Source organism: Cervus elaphus, chromosome 19 (assembly GCF_910594005.1).
Source record: "Cervus elaphus chromosome 19, mCerEla1.1, whole genome shotgun sequence".
Classification (NCBI taxonomy): Eukaryota; Metazoa; Chordata; class Mammalia; order Artiodactyla; family Cervidae; genus Cervus; species Cervus elaphus.
Window position 1 is genome coordinate 51,808,665 of NC_057833.1, and position 14,861 is coordinate 51,823,525.

The following is a 14,861-nucleotide window of genomic DNA, read 5'->3' on the forward strand; positions in this document are numbered from 1 at the left end:
AGTTGGTTCAACTAAGGATAAGATCATAATAGATCACATCAAGATTCAGGAAGACTTGTGTTTCATCAAGCTCCAAGAAGGTCTTTCTGATATGCTCCAAAGATTTGCTTTTTGAAGCTCATTGTAAAGGCCTTACATTAAATTTTTCTTGGTTTGTTTTTCAACTAAAATTTTAGTTGCTTGGCAGACTTTCAGGTTCTTTTTGTTTGTGTGCTTGATGCACTAGCTTCTCTTGTGATTAAAAAGACAGCCAAAGGATGAAAAAGAATCCACCAGTCAAAAAATTGTGAAGAATAGGGCCACTCAAGTTATTGAAATCTTTGGTGTGATTTTTTTTTTTTTTGACTGGTGGATTCTTTTTTATACTTTGGCTGTTTTTTAACATTAATTCTTTATTATGGAAATTTAGAAACCCATAAAAAAATAGGAGTAGAAAACTGAAGCTCCAACAGCCATTGACTTTCTGCTGTTCTTTCTTATCTTTCTCCCTACATACTTGTTTTCTCCCCCATTGTGGTTTTTTAAGCAAATTACAGGCATCCTATAATCTCACCCATAAATACTTCAGAGTGCATCATGCTTTGTTAAATGACCACAATGCTGACAACAAAGCAAATGAGGTAAAATGTTAATAATAAGTGAATCTAGGTAGAAGGGGTACAGATGTCTTTTGAGCTGCTTATTTTTGCAAAATTTGTATAAGCTTGAAATGATTTATAAATAAAAAGTAAAAAAAAAGTGCAAACAAAAAATATGACTGTAATATGATCACACTTGATAATCCAAGAAACAGATTTTTTTCTTTTACTGTAAGTCATGTTCCTAGAAAAAAAATCCAGAAAAATATTAAGAAGGAAATAAGTCATTCATAATTCAAACACCCAGACATAATCACTATTAAACAATTGTGTATTATGTATCCAGGCCATTAAACGAACCCAGACACACAAACTTTTGCATATCATTTAAAAAGTCCAACAGTGCTAATGAGTTTATAATCAAACTCCCGTCCTCCCACCCCTCTGCGGTCCCACCTGCTGAGTACTTGCCCCTGCTTGCTCTTTTATCTGTTAGCAGCCTCTCTTTCATGGCAAAATGCCATATGCAGTTCTGTCTTCACAGTATCTTTCTGATTTACCACAGCTGTTAAGATGAAAGGGAATCAAATTTTGCTTATTTTTTCTCAGCAGGGTGTGTTTTTCATTTTGTGTTTGATCTTAAAAAATGCTTTGTTTGTGGGCAGTGGATACTGCAGACTGGCTCATTCATCACCCACCTTCCTCCAGCACGTCGTCCTGTACTCCAGAGGTTGGAGGGCAAAGGCCACTTTCCCAAACTTCCTTTGGAAGAGTTCTGCATGTGACTGATGGGAATCTTGGAAAGGTGATATGAATGGGGCCAAGCACAGTGGCAGAGAACTTTGGTTCCTCCAGCTGCAATGAAGGTTCCAGTGTCTGGATCCCTGTGTCGTGGGTGTTGAGTGCATGGGAGGTATTTAAGTTTTTTTTGTCAAACAACCCTGTGAAGGAATTAGGAATTTCTTTGGCAGTGGAGGGCAAGGAGAGAAGAGCCTGAGACCTGCCTGGTAATTCCCAGGCCCCAGTGCTTTCTCATGAGAGATCTGGCAGGCCTGGGAGGGGCCTCGTGGTTGGGACAAAGTGATGCAGCCACGAAAATCACTGTGGATTCTATGCCCTGGGGACACAGATGTCTCAGAGGATGTCAGAATGGAGACATAACAATTACTGGGGGCTAGATATGAATGTTCTCAGAGGGACTTCCCTGGCGGTCCAGTGGTTAAGACTTAACCTTCCAACGCAATGGGTACAGGTGCAACCCCTGGTCAGAGAGCTAAGATCCCACATGCCTCGAGGTAAAAAACTCAGAACATAAAACAGAAGCACTGTTGTAACAAATTCAGTAAAGACTTTAAAAATGGTCCACATCTAAAAAAGATAAAAGAAAAAAACAGTGTTCTTGGAGATGTCAACAGGAGCTGTGGATGTTTGGGGAAACCTACCTCCTTACCCTATAGAAGGGGGAAGGGAGAAACCTCTGAACAGACCCCTGAAAACCTAAATTGATTCAGAAAATTCTGAAGTTCAAGAGAAAACCCCAGTTTGACTGAAATGAAGTTTCTGTCAGGCTGAATAGGAATTTGAGAAGAAACTAGGTTGTGACAGAAAAATAATGCAGATTCATAACTGACACCCTGATTGTGTGCTGAGAGTCGTGCCTGCTACAAATGACAGAGGACAGTGATGTTCAGTCTCCCTTTCTGACAAGAAGGTAGGGAGAGGCCACTTTATTTGCAAGCACTCGTTGAGGTGGAGCTCACCGTGAATGGTGTGTGTTTTCCCTGAGCAACCTCTTCCTCCAGCTTAGCCATGAGGGTGAGCCACTTGTCAAAGCAAACTTGGGATGGATGAGTGTGTGGCATTTTGCATTGCAAAGTAGCTGCTTCCACTTGGCTGCTTTGACCAGCAAAATAAAAATAAGATAAAAACTTGTATTTAAAACAAGCAAATAGAAAAATTAGAAAAACCAAGCCATCAAATGTTCAGTCTTTTTTAAAAAAAAGTCCAAGTAAAATGTTAAATATAAGTCTTCACTCTGCTCTGAACTTTGCTCAGAGGTGTGACCAGGGTGGGAGTAGCAGGCTGGGTCTGGTTTGGGGGAGCAGATGCCTCAGATCTTCCTGTGTGAGACCTTCTCTGTGTCTCCTACATGACACCCTCTAGTGTCTTTTCATCCAGATTAACAATTGTAATTTCCACAAGTCTTTTTTTTTCAAACTTTCAACTTTAATTTTTTTAATCTTTTGGCCTTGTTGTGTGGCATGTGGCATGTGGGATTGAACCTGCGTCCCCTGCATTGGCAGCATGGAGTCTTTACCATCGGCCTACCAGGGAAGTCCCTTCCACAATTCATTTTCATGTTAAAAATCAAGGAAAGGTGGCCCTTTTGGAAGAATATGGTCAGAAAGTCATCAAGAACTGTAAACTTTGTGGCGTCACACAGGTTTGACTGGCTTAAAAGCAGCATTTAGAGAGATCTGAGAGTCGGCTGCCAGACTGGGATGGTCTTCCCTTGGTGCTAGACATCTTGGTTCTGACACCACAGAGGTGGGGGGAGCATGGGGCCCTTAGGGGACTGATGTTCGGCTTCACCATGAGCTATGGTGTTCAGGACCCCTTGGGCTGGGCCCTAGAGTTCTTGGGCTTATTATGGAGAAAGTTAGTGTGATCAGTGGGTTTGTTGTTAAAGTGTGAATGGTTAAATAAATGTGTTTTCTATTTTAAACAAGTGAAAAAAATTACAATATCAGTAATAATATTAACTAACATTTATTGCGTGCTTACTATGGGCTAGGCACCATGCTAAAATACTTTACATACATTTATCTCATTTAACCCACATAAGAGCTCTGAGGGAAAAGAATGATTATACCTCCATTTTAGACACAAAGAAGCTGGGGCTGAGTGAGGTCAAGGTTCCCTGCCTGTGGTCACCCAACTTGTGAATGACAAACCCAGCACTTGACCCCAGGTCTCTCTAGCTCCAGAACCTGACTGTTCAGCAGTATGCCGTTCAACATTCAATCTTGTAACTACCCACGGGCAGACTCCCACTGCTGGAGGGAACCTAAGTACGGCATTGGGGAGTGCCAAGAGTAATAACCCACGAGAGCTCTCTTGGAACCATGTGCTCTTACCCCAGAAACTGGTAGGAGGTCAGAGACTGGGAGCTTATTCTTCACAGGGGAAGGCATGCATCTGACTTCAGGAAGCGTTTGGGGTGGAGAAAGAGGGAGTTTCTGGATCACTGGGCCCTGAAAGGGCTCATTTAGGGCTTAGCTCATTGGGGTGTGGGTGGTGGGGTGGGCAAAGAAAATGGAACTCAATAATACTGCCTTATATCAACCAGACTGGGACATTTTTTCCAGTTTATATTGTCCATGGACTATTAAAACAGAAGCATTTTCTTAAGGATAAAGCTACATATGACAATATTAATTACAGATACAGTTCACTGGATTCGTGCAGTCCCTTCCCAGCAGTCTGAGGTGATTCCTGAGATCTTGGAATCTACACATGGCATCACCATCACACTCTGGACAAAATCAGACGTACTGTTAGGGGATGGATGCTAACCTTCTCCACGTCACATGACAGCAGCAGCAAGTAGGAGACCACATATTTAACAGTTTTCATAAATAGGAGGGGACACATTCACCTTACAGCTTTGGACATTTCAAGTTCTTCCCACTGTCAAGGCGTTGGGCAGAACTGGTGACATTCTTTCACACTCAACTCTAGTGGTGGCCAGTATGAGGTCCTGTCACTCTGCACAGGTTTGTCTCTGGACCAGGCTGTCTGCAAAGTTCAGGGCAGACGTTTCAACATTAAAAACAAAAATCAAACCAAAACAACAGCAACAAAAACAAGAAAGAAAACCCTAGAGGGAATAGGTGGGTATCTTAAAGCCATGGTTTTATCTCTGGACTGTTGGGTGGGATAGAACAGAAGAGGAGAATGGAAGCAGGGATAGGAAAGGTGAACCTGACTACAGGGATCTCAGCACTCTGATAACCTAACCACAGAAGCACACAGCTCCCCTCTTTTTCATTTTAATGGGGACATTATTTCATTCACTGTCGTTTATAGCAGTGCAGCTAAGTTCCGAGCATTTGGTGGGTCTTATCCCTCCTTCCTGGAGGAAGGGAGCCGGGGGGCAGTTCCTCATCCCTGTGGAGAAGGTCATCCTGGGAAAACTGCCTGGATTCCCCCTGAACTCACTTTCTCCTTCCCTTTTAAGAACGCAGCATGTTTTCTGTAACAGTGCTGCCTCCGCCGCTGATGACAAAGCTCCGGGAATTAGACACTACAAGTGCCGGGGACATCTCTTCGGGGTCCTCCATCTCTAGCTGGTGGTCCTCACCCACAGGGCCCTGCAGGCCTGTCTCCTGGGCGGTCAGTTCCGAGTCCGTCTCCCCGCACTGCAGAGGGAGCAGCGCCTGGTGTTTGGTCAGGGCGTCGTTGTTTTTCTGGGCCTCCAGGGAGGTCTGGTGCGTGGAATTCCTGTGAGCCACGGCGCTCTTCTGAGGCTCGTCAAAGCTCAGCGAGAAGGTGACGGTGCCGCTGCCGAAGATGACCTTCTGCTTGCATCTCGGCGGCTGCTGCGACTGTGGCTGCGGCTGCGGGGTCGAGGGTGGCCGCGGCTGTGGCTGCTGCGCGTTGTGTGGGCTCAGGGCCAGCGGCTGCGGCTGCTTCTGCCTCTCCGGCTGCTGCTGCGGGAAGGGGTCCTCGCTGTTGCTCTTGCTGCTGATGGAGGAGGAGGGGGTGGATCCCGTGGAGCCCCCCAGGCTGCTGGACCGCTGGCGGGAGACGTTGCTACGGCGCAGCGTGGCTCGGGCGGCGACCTTGAAGGCGTGTGCCGCGGTGCTGCAGCGCACCTCCTCGATGGTGTTCCGGGACGGCTTGAAGAGGATGATGTAGACCTTGTTGAAGAAGATGCAGGCCAGCAAGCCAAAGCTGGCCGCCAGGATGGCGATCACCTCCACCGCAGAGACGAACTTGCCGTAAGTGCTGGCGTAGGCGGGGATGAAGGAGATCCAGACGATGAAGAAGATGAGCATGCTGAAGGTGATGAACTTGGCTTCGTTGAAGTTCTCCGGCAGCTTCCGGGACTTGAAGGCGAAGAAGAAACAGATGGCGGCCAGCAAACAGGTGTAGCCGATCAGGAAGCCCAGCGCCATGAGCGAGCCCTCGTGGCAGGTGATGAAGATGATCTCGTCCTCTAGCTCGTGGTTGCGATAGCTCGAGGGGGGCGCCGTATTGAGCCAAATGGCACAGATGACAATCTGCATGAAGGTGCAGAGGAAGACCAGCAGGAACTGCAGGTTGAGCCCCCACCACTTGCGGTGGAAGCTGGTGGGAATCTTGGCCTCAAACACCAGGAGGACCCGATTGGTTTTCACCAGGATGCAAGAGATGCAGAGCACGAAGCTGATGCCAAAGGCCGGCTGGCGCAGGCGACAGGTCCAGTCCTGGGGCTCTCCGATGAAGAACAGGGAGCTGGAGAAGCAGCAGAGCAGGGAGAAGAGGAGGAGGTAGGAGAGTTCCCGGTTTGTGGCCTTGACGATGGGCGTGTTGCGGAACTTGATGAAGACACCCAGCACAAAGGCTGTGAGGAAAATGCCCAGCACAGCAAAGAGCGTGAGTGCGATCCCAAAGGGCTCGGTCCAGGACAGAAACTCGATCTCCTTGGCGATGCAGGAAGTGTGGTTCTCATTGGACCAGAAGTCATCAGGGCACTTATCACAGGCACTTGCATCTGTAAAATGTCACAGTGAAGGGGTTAGTACTGAGTGGCAGAGGCTGAAATGTATGAGTGTGAATGTGGTGATGAGGGAACTTTAAATTTGCTGTATTGATGAATTAATTGTGATTTTTACATTATCAGATAATGTACTGAACCTTATGCTTAATAATATACTTAATTTCATGCTTCTTTGGTGGTTCTATTATTTTTTCTTTTGTGCTGAACTCAGTCATGAGTGCTGTGCTCAGTCCCTTCAGTTGTGTCCAACTCTTTCAGACCCTATGGACTGTAGCCCACCAGGCTCATCTATCCATGGGGTTCTCCAGACAAGAAAACTGGAGTGGGTTGCCATGCCCTCCTCCAGTTTGTATATATGGGGGCTACTTTTTGAAAAATTTTTAAATTTTATGTTGCAGTATAGTTGATTAACAAGGTTGTGATAGTTTCAGGTGTATAGCAAAGTGATTCGGTTTATACACAGACATGTATCTATTCTTTTTCAAATTCTTTTCCCATTTAGGTTGTGACATAATATTGAACTGATTTCCCTGTGTTATATAGTAGGTCATTGTTGGTCATCCATTTTATATATAGCAGTGTGTACAGGTCAATCCCAAACTCTAGGAGGGCTACTTGCTTCCTTTAACACTACTTGATGATGTACAAACCATCATTCAGCAAGCACAGAATGATCAGCCTTGCCGGACAGGTGGCTGCCCTGCACACTGGGGGTCTGGCACTGTCCACCAATTTTCACAGTGATTCACATTCAGTCTGACTTATTTTAGACATAAGGATGGGCTTTGTAGACACGCCAGAGCAGCCTCTTAGATCACGGCTAAGTACTCCTCGATTCTGACCTATGCCTTCCTCACGCCACATCAGTGGCTTTCTAGTGAGGGTGGCTGCAGGCTCATTTGACCAACAAATGTTTACTATGTCTCTGCTGTGTCTTAGTCAGTGTGCAGTTTTGGGGAGTGAAAGGAGCATGGGCTTTGCAGGCAGAGATCTGGATGCGAATCCTGGCCCTGCCACTTATTATCTGTGTGACTTTGGTCAGGCTCCTTAACCATTCTAAGCGTCAGTTTCCTCATCGGTGAAATGGGAGCAATAATAACTCCATCATGATAGTGAGGATGAAATGAGTTAATAATAATGAGAAAAAAATTATATTTAGTATTTATAGAGTGTTTCCAATATGCCAATCAAATATTTCTCTATAACTTATCATTTGTTTTACCAGTTTTATCTAATTTAATCCCCCAAACTCTGTAAGATAGGTTTATTATTATTCTCACTTTATAGATGAAGAAACTGAGGCATAGGAGAAACATAAATAAGATAGTAAGTCCAGTGCCAGGCACTCTGTAGACAATCTATTGTGACCTATTAACTCTGGAGCCTGGAATATTCACAACTTTGTCTATTCAGGATCACTGAGCTCTAAGAAAAGAAAAACAATACTGGAGTGCAGTATCGACCTAAGAGAAAGATGTGCAACAGACGTATTTGTAAACTTTTACGGTACTGCAGAGATACCTAATGTTCCGATTCTATCCCCCTCAGCGTGCAGCCCAGTGTGACGCTGAGACAAACCATGTTAAATGAGAAAGCATGCTTGGCACCGTCTCAGCACCGCTGTTCCAGGGACCTCGCTGAGCCCGGGGCCCAGAGTGAAGGGGGCTCTGCAGCGCGCCGGGGCTGCCGCTATACCTGTCTCGTCGCTGTACTCCCCATCCGGACACTCCACGCACTCAAAGCAGCACGTGGGCTCCCCCTCGATGATGCCCTTCCTGGTCCCTGGCAGGCAGTCTCGGCTGCAGTTGGAGAAAGGCACCTGGAGGGCGGAGATCACAACAGTGAGGGGCTGCAGCTTGGGGTCAGTCTTCCAGCTCCTCTGACATGTGTCAGAGGGAGGAGCTGGGCACCAGCACCACTGTGGCAGACTCAGGCCCAATCCAGGCAGAGGAAGGGCCAGTGGTCTGTGTTCCTATTATCTCTGAAGGGGACAAATGCCTATGGGAAAGGGCAGGCGCACACACACAGACACACAAACACATCTCAGTGGAATTCGAGGAAGATTAATTGTTGGGAGTCTACGCAGTAACAAAATCCTCCCTAAATAGCCTTCCCTTCCATCCTCTACAAGTCCCAGAAAAAGACATCTGTTTACTTTTCATAGAACTAAAAGTTTGAGACAAACTACAGGACACAGGGACATGGACCTGCACCCAGAGGGAGAGCCACAAGGGGAAATGCTGAGACAAGGGGACATTGGAAAATGAGACTTTGAACTTTGTAGTAAAATGTAATTCCTTCAATTTTCTTTTATGCTTTACAGGGTGATTTCTGAGATGCTTGCAACAACTCAGTGAGGTAGGCCTGACAGGCATGGAAGAGGCGAAAATAAATGGATCAGAAAACTATACCAGGTGATTACTAACCAAAAGAAAGCTGCAATAGCTACATTAACTTCAGATAACATAGTTTTTATTTAATTTATTTCCTTAATGGACTTCAGGTGCACAGAGTTTGATTAATCATAACCCTTAAACTATTATTACTTGTTCATGTTTGAGCCACTTTTGGCTAGTCATTTTTAATGTGTGTGTGCATGCTCAGTCACTCAGTCATGTCTGATTCTTTGTGATCCTGTGGACTACAGCTTGCCAGTCTCCTCTGTCCATGGGGTTCTTCAGGCAAGAATACTGTAGTGGATTGCCATTTCCTCCTCCAGGGGATCTTCCCGACCAGGGATTGAACTGGTATCTCCTGCATTGGCAGGTGGGTTCTTTTACCACTGAGCCACCTAGGAAGCCCCTCATTTTTAATGACTACCACCCAAAACAGAAACTAGGACCAGGATAATAACCTACATCTAACTACATACTCCTCTTTCCACTTACTTCCTCCCCACCACATAGTAATACCTGAGATGACCATCATCCTTGTTCACCAAAAGCAAATAATACTAAACTTTCAAGGAACAGATAAATCTTATACAAACTCTAGCAGAGATCAGGAAAATATATATATATATTCTTAAAGGAGCACCTTCCAACTAATTCTTGTAAGCCCAGTATAATAACCTTAATTCTAAAATAAGACAAGGACAGTATGAAGGCCCATCTCACTTATTAAGTTGTCTTCAGAAGTAGAGCTGAGTTGAGGATTTGTGTCCAAGTGATTTATAAGGAAAGTTCTCCCAAAGGAATCAGGAAGAGAATGGAGGAAGTGGGACATAGGAGGCAGGAGAAGAAGCAAGGCTATGATCCTGAGCAAAGTCCCTCTGACTTCTACCCCATCCCCCGGGGGAGCTCTGGACTGCAGGTTAGGCCCCAATGCTGTCCTGACCTGAAGAAAAGGGCTAGGGCTTTCACACTTCCACAGCAGTCAGAGAGGAAGGGAAATGTAAATTCCTAGGCTCTTCTGAGGTTCTCCTTTGCCTCTCTGAGCCTGTAGGCAAAATGGGTTCCATTAGCCTGCAGGCAGTCTCTGAAAAAGAATATCAAGTTCTGATTATTGGAAGTAAAAATGTATAGAAATCCTGGAGATACGTGCAAAGGGTAAGGACTCTGAAAGGATCTGGAAAGAGTACAACTACTTTCTACTACTTGAAAACAGATGAAAAGTACTAAAATAACAGACAAACTCAAAGGGCATGAAAAATAAAATACACCATGATCATGCTGAGTTTCTGCCAGGAATGTAAGCAAGTTTAATACCAGAAATTCTGTGTCACTCATTGTAATAATAAATTAACACAGAAAAACATGGTCATCAATGGATGAAAAAATATTTGATGAAGTTTAACACAAACTAGTGATAAAAATGGGGTCGCGAAGAATCCGACACGACTGAGTGACTTCACTTTCACTTTTCACTTTCATGCATTGGAGAAGGAAATGGCAACCCACTCCAGTATTCTTGCCTGGAGAATCCCAGGGATGGGGGAGCCTGGTGGGCTGCCGTCTATGGGGTCGCACAGTGTTGGACATGACTGAAATGATTTAGCAGCAGCAGCAGTGATAAAAAACTTAATGATGTTGGACTGAAAACAAAATTCTGTAAAGCAATGATCCTTCAATTACAAAATAAATAAATTTTTAAAAAATTAGAAAAAAACTTAATGAGAGTAGGAAGAAATATCTTTACCTTGAAAAAAAATCCCCAAATTCTTAGCATAAACATATGACACAATATTATTTAATTTAAAATAAATAAGGGTGCTTATTTAAAATAAAGGTGGTCAGTATCACCACTACTATTATGTATTACGCCAGAGTTCCTAGTTAGTGGAACAAGAAAAATATGGGCAAACATATTGGAAAGGGCTAAAAAAAACTTGTTATTTTTAATAATAATGCAGATAACATGCTTGTCCACATTAGAAATAACTGGAGAGCAGCCCTGGGCTAAAATGCCATAGACTGCCACTGTTAGCTGAGTTTCATCAGTTTTTCTTAAAGAAAAAAACATCAAAAAACTTCACCTTTTGATATATGCTATTGGTTGATTTCTAGCTTCTTAAGTTATTGTTTTTGACAATTTTGCCCAATCTACCATTGTTTCACCATTCAGAAGTCCTGCTTCCATCTCAATCTTTGATCATGCCAGGTAACTGAGTACTTATTAGGTATTTACTACCTGACAGTCTATGTGTATCAGAGATAGTAAATATAAGAACGAAGTATATTTTGAATAAAGCATACATTTCTTGAATTAGGGAGCAAGTCTTCATTTTTGTAGCCCCAGTTACAAAGCCTTGAATAACCCTTGATACAGGGTAGGGCTCATACTATTTTCAAAACATCTCTTTAAGAAGACTGTCCCCCTTCCCACTACTTGCTTGAACTGGAGACATCTTACAAAGTTAAACACCTGGAAAGCAGTAAATTAATTATCATTGTTTCCAGCAAAAAAGAAATAACTGGCTTGACAAGGAATTTAAAAACACTTGAACAGATGATCAGCAATATTTTCTAATGAAAGAGGAATAGAAGTAGCGATACCAGATCTGATGATCATTGAGACGCTCAGGACCCTGGTTTGAAGGAAGGATAGGATAAGCTACATCTATGAACACTGCAATATTTGCTATTATTATGTGCCTGTAAATTCACTGCAAACTCTACTGGATCACGGTATGTATTTTATACATTGCTGGTTAAACTTTGTTGATATTTTACTTAGGACGTGACCACATCTATGTTTATAAATTGGCCTATAATTGTCTTTTCTTGTACTGTTATTGCCTGTTTTTGATGTTAAGATATGTTAGCCTTTTAAAATGAGTTTAGTAGCTTTCCTTCTTGGCTTCTGTTAGGCTGTGAGTGGCAAAAACCTCAAAATAACAAAATAACAATGGTTCAATCTATACCATTGAATTAGAGACAACTGTGTGCATCAACATAGGTAAAATATAACCTGGATGAGTCAACAACAGCAGGGAACAGATAATAAATAACATAGCTGATCAATTTAGACTGTAGTCAACTGATACATGTGATAATTTAGACAAGAGTATAGTTGGTGAACAGAGGAACATACCCTCTGGAATCCCCAAAGCTCTGTCTGGAAAAGGGTCATGACATGTTTATAATTGAGAATTCATTCTCTGAGGTAGAAACTAAAAAGACTTGCACACTGTGGATGAGATTTGCTATCTATAGGAGAACTTCTTGTGGGTAACTTATCCTTTAAATTGAGAAACAGTGAAATTGTAGTATCTCAGCAGAAACCCATTAACCTAAGAAGCATTTGGTAAAAAGAAGAAGTTGAATTTTTGGTCATGTCATAAAAAGTGGTCCAAGATACTCAAAGGTGATAATAGAAAGTGTTAGTCCCTCAGTTGTGTCTGAATCTTTGCGACCGCATAGACTGTAGCTCACCAGCCTCCTCTTTCCATGGGATTTTCCAGGCAAGAATACTGGAGTGGGCTGCCATTTCCAACTCCAATAATAGAAAGGCAAATGCAAAGAAAAATGTAGCAGTTCTCATCCAGGCTTTTTGGAAGTTAGAGAGGATGCCCGGTCCAGGGTTTGTTCCTACAGAGGATCTGGGTCCTTAGAACGTATTATATTCTAGGACACAACCATTGTAGAATGATTATTATTTCAGCCTGTCATGTATCTTTTCCTTAAGTGCATATTCACTGGGAGTAATGTACCTCTGGTTATTAATCAGGCTTGTAGATGAAGTGATACTCATTGAAGGAGGCCGTGATCACAGTCACAAGCATCCTCCTATTTGCTACAGGTCTCCCATAGGAGGAGAATAAATTGTCCTTTTGATTTATAGGTGAGTCCTAAGCTATTTTGGATAACAGGGAGCTACCTCTGTGTGAATTGCCCATGCTCTGTCTTGAGTGATGCTTGTGTTTGCTTAAATATTTTGCTCTGGTTGGGGGAAAGTTTTAGCCAAAGAAACTATTATTAGCCATGGAGTCAGATTTGTAAAGAATAAGATTGTTTCAATACAATAAGCATGGGGCTCCGGTTTTGAGCAATCTCTTCTGGACACTAACACTCATAGATTTCACAGGGAATCCTGACAACGCAGTTAGTGAACTGATGGAAGTGGACTCGTGATTCTGGAAGTCCAGTGGCAAAGCCCAAGGCCCTCCCAAAGCCCAGTGCAGTTTCTTCCTGTGGTGGAGGCATCTAGTATCCTGATGGACAGCACATACCTCCCTTGAGAATCCACTCCATAGGATTTTTTCATCATTGATGAAGAGTCTCTCTCCTTTCTTGGCATAGACATTGTAATATCCAACTTCCTTAAATACTATGGAGCCGTCCTCTGGGGAGAGGTGCCAATTGATGATGGAATAGTTCCCTGCCAGGTCTCCACATTCATCGAAAGTTACTTGCTCCCCCATATTGCTGGTAAAATTTAGGTGCCGCAGGTGTTTCAGGACCTAAAGAACAGAGATGAATATTCTGAATACAAGTCACAGGGCTGCCACATATGGTTATGTAGGTTGAGCACTGCACAAGGACAGTAAACTATCTTGTTCAAATAAAGTGGAAGGGACATGACTTGAGGAAGAGGGACCTTTTTGTAATTTATATTAAGGTACTTAGATGTGTTAGTGGCAGCCTTGGTAAGCCATGAGCTTTATTTTGTATGCGAATTGTGTCAGATGGTCCAAAAAGTTCATTTGGGTTTTTCATAAGATGTGACGGAAAAACCCCAATGAAACCCCAGTTTTTTGGTCAACCCAACAACAGGGGTAGGAAACATTTTCTTGAAGCCAGGAAAAGAAGAGGAATACATCTTACCATGGAACTGGCCAAATCAAGGCTTTTACAAGTGCACCATCATCTGGTGGTACCCAGGAGGGAAAGGGTTGTAAACCAGAGCCATCCCTGGTGTCTTCTGAGATGGGCTTTTGAAAGAGTAGCACTCTTACACTCTGCACCATCTTTCTCTAAGCTATGGCTTCTGTGGAAGTGCCCTGCTGCCAAAGTTCACAGAGAGAAGGGTGGAAGGAAGAAAGAAAGAAGGCTATGAGCAGAGCCTTGGCCATCACTGTTATAATCATGGCCAGTCCTTTACTTTTTGCAGGGTGTTATGAGTCACAAAGCCCTTGTACAAAAAAGTAATGATAATAATCACCAAACCTTACTAGTCATTTTATTACCTTTGAAGCACAATGCTGAATGCTTTATATTTGTTGTCTAATCTTCACAACAAGTAGTACTATTAACCCTCATTTTGGGACTTCCCCAGTGGCTCAGCAGTAAAAAATCTGCCTGAAAAGCAGGAGACACCGGTTCAATCCCTGGGTGGGGAATATCCCCTGGAGGAGGAAATGGCAACCCATGCCAGTATTCTTGCCTGGGAAATCCCAGAAGAGCCTGGGGTGGGTGGGTGTGCTGGGTGGTGGGTGGTGGGTGGTGGGGCTACAGTCCATAGGGTTGCAATGAGTCAGACACGACTGAGCATGCATGCACTCCCATTTTATTGATGGAGAAACTGAGGAAACAGGAAGTATCTGGTCCCAGGCACACAGCTAGGAAGTGCTGCAAGCCTGCACGTGTAGGGGCTCTGCTCCATGGCAGCAGCGTTCGGCTCCTGCCTCTGCTTTCTGTGCACCCCTGACTTGGGTCGAGAGGAAGCAGTGGGCACTCAGCAGCTTATCTTTCATGTGGGAACTGCCCGGTGCCAGGAGGTCACTGAGGCACCGAGAGAGAGTGAAACATACACAGTCCAGACGGTGAGAGTAGGGGTGCTCACTTACACTGTACCTCGTGACTCACAGGGCTTTCTCACTCTCTGGCTCTGAGTGTGTTTCCTCACTGGCAGGACGAGAGGGCTGGGCCCTAGAGACTGCAGGAATCTCCAAGTTCTAGTTTCGATTTCTCGCTGTTCTATGCTGTGGTGGCCCTAGGAATACATTTAGAAGTACCTCTCCTGTTTAGCATAACTTTCAAGGTACCTGAAAAACCAGCATCTAATCTGACACCGAGAAAAGTTTGGGCCCTATTATCCATGTGTGTGACGAGGGAAGGGCAGCTTTCATGTTCTACTCC

The 14,861-nt window shown here is 43.9% G+C and overlaps 1 protein-coding gene across 4 annotated transcripts in view; it reads right to left on the reverse strand.

Annotated features, from left to right (window-relative positions):
- Positions 1-3,917: 3,917 nt before the first annotated feature.
- Positions 3,918-14,861, reverse strand: part of CASR (calcium sensing receptor) — an 80,766-nt gene continuing 69,822 nt past the window's right edge. For all 4 annotated transcript variants that reach the window (XM_043875401.1, XM_043875400.1, XM_043875399.1 and 1 more), the window contains exons 5-7: positions 13,013-13,243; positions 8,038-8,161; positions 3,918-6,336 (exon numbers count right to left, since the gene is read on the reverse strand). In XM_043875401.1, coding sequence (XP_043731336.1) covers positions 4,814-6,336; positions 8,038-8,161; positions 13,013-13,243 — 1,878 coding nt within the window. In that variant the 3' untranslated portion in view covers positions 3,918-4,813. The remainder of the gene's footprint in view (positions 6,337-8,037; positions 8,162-13,012; positions 13,244-14,861) is intronic.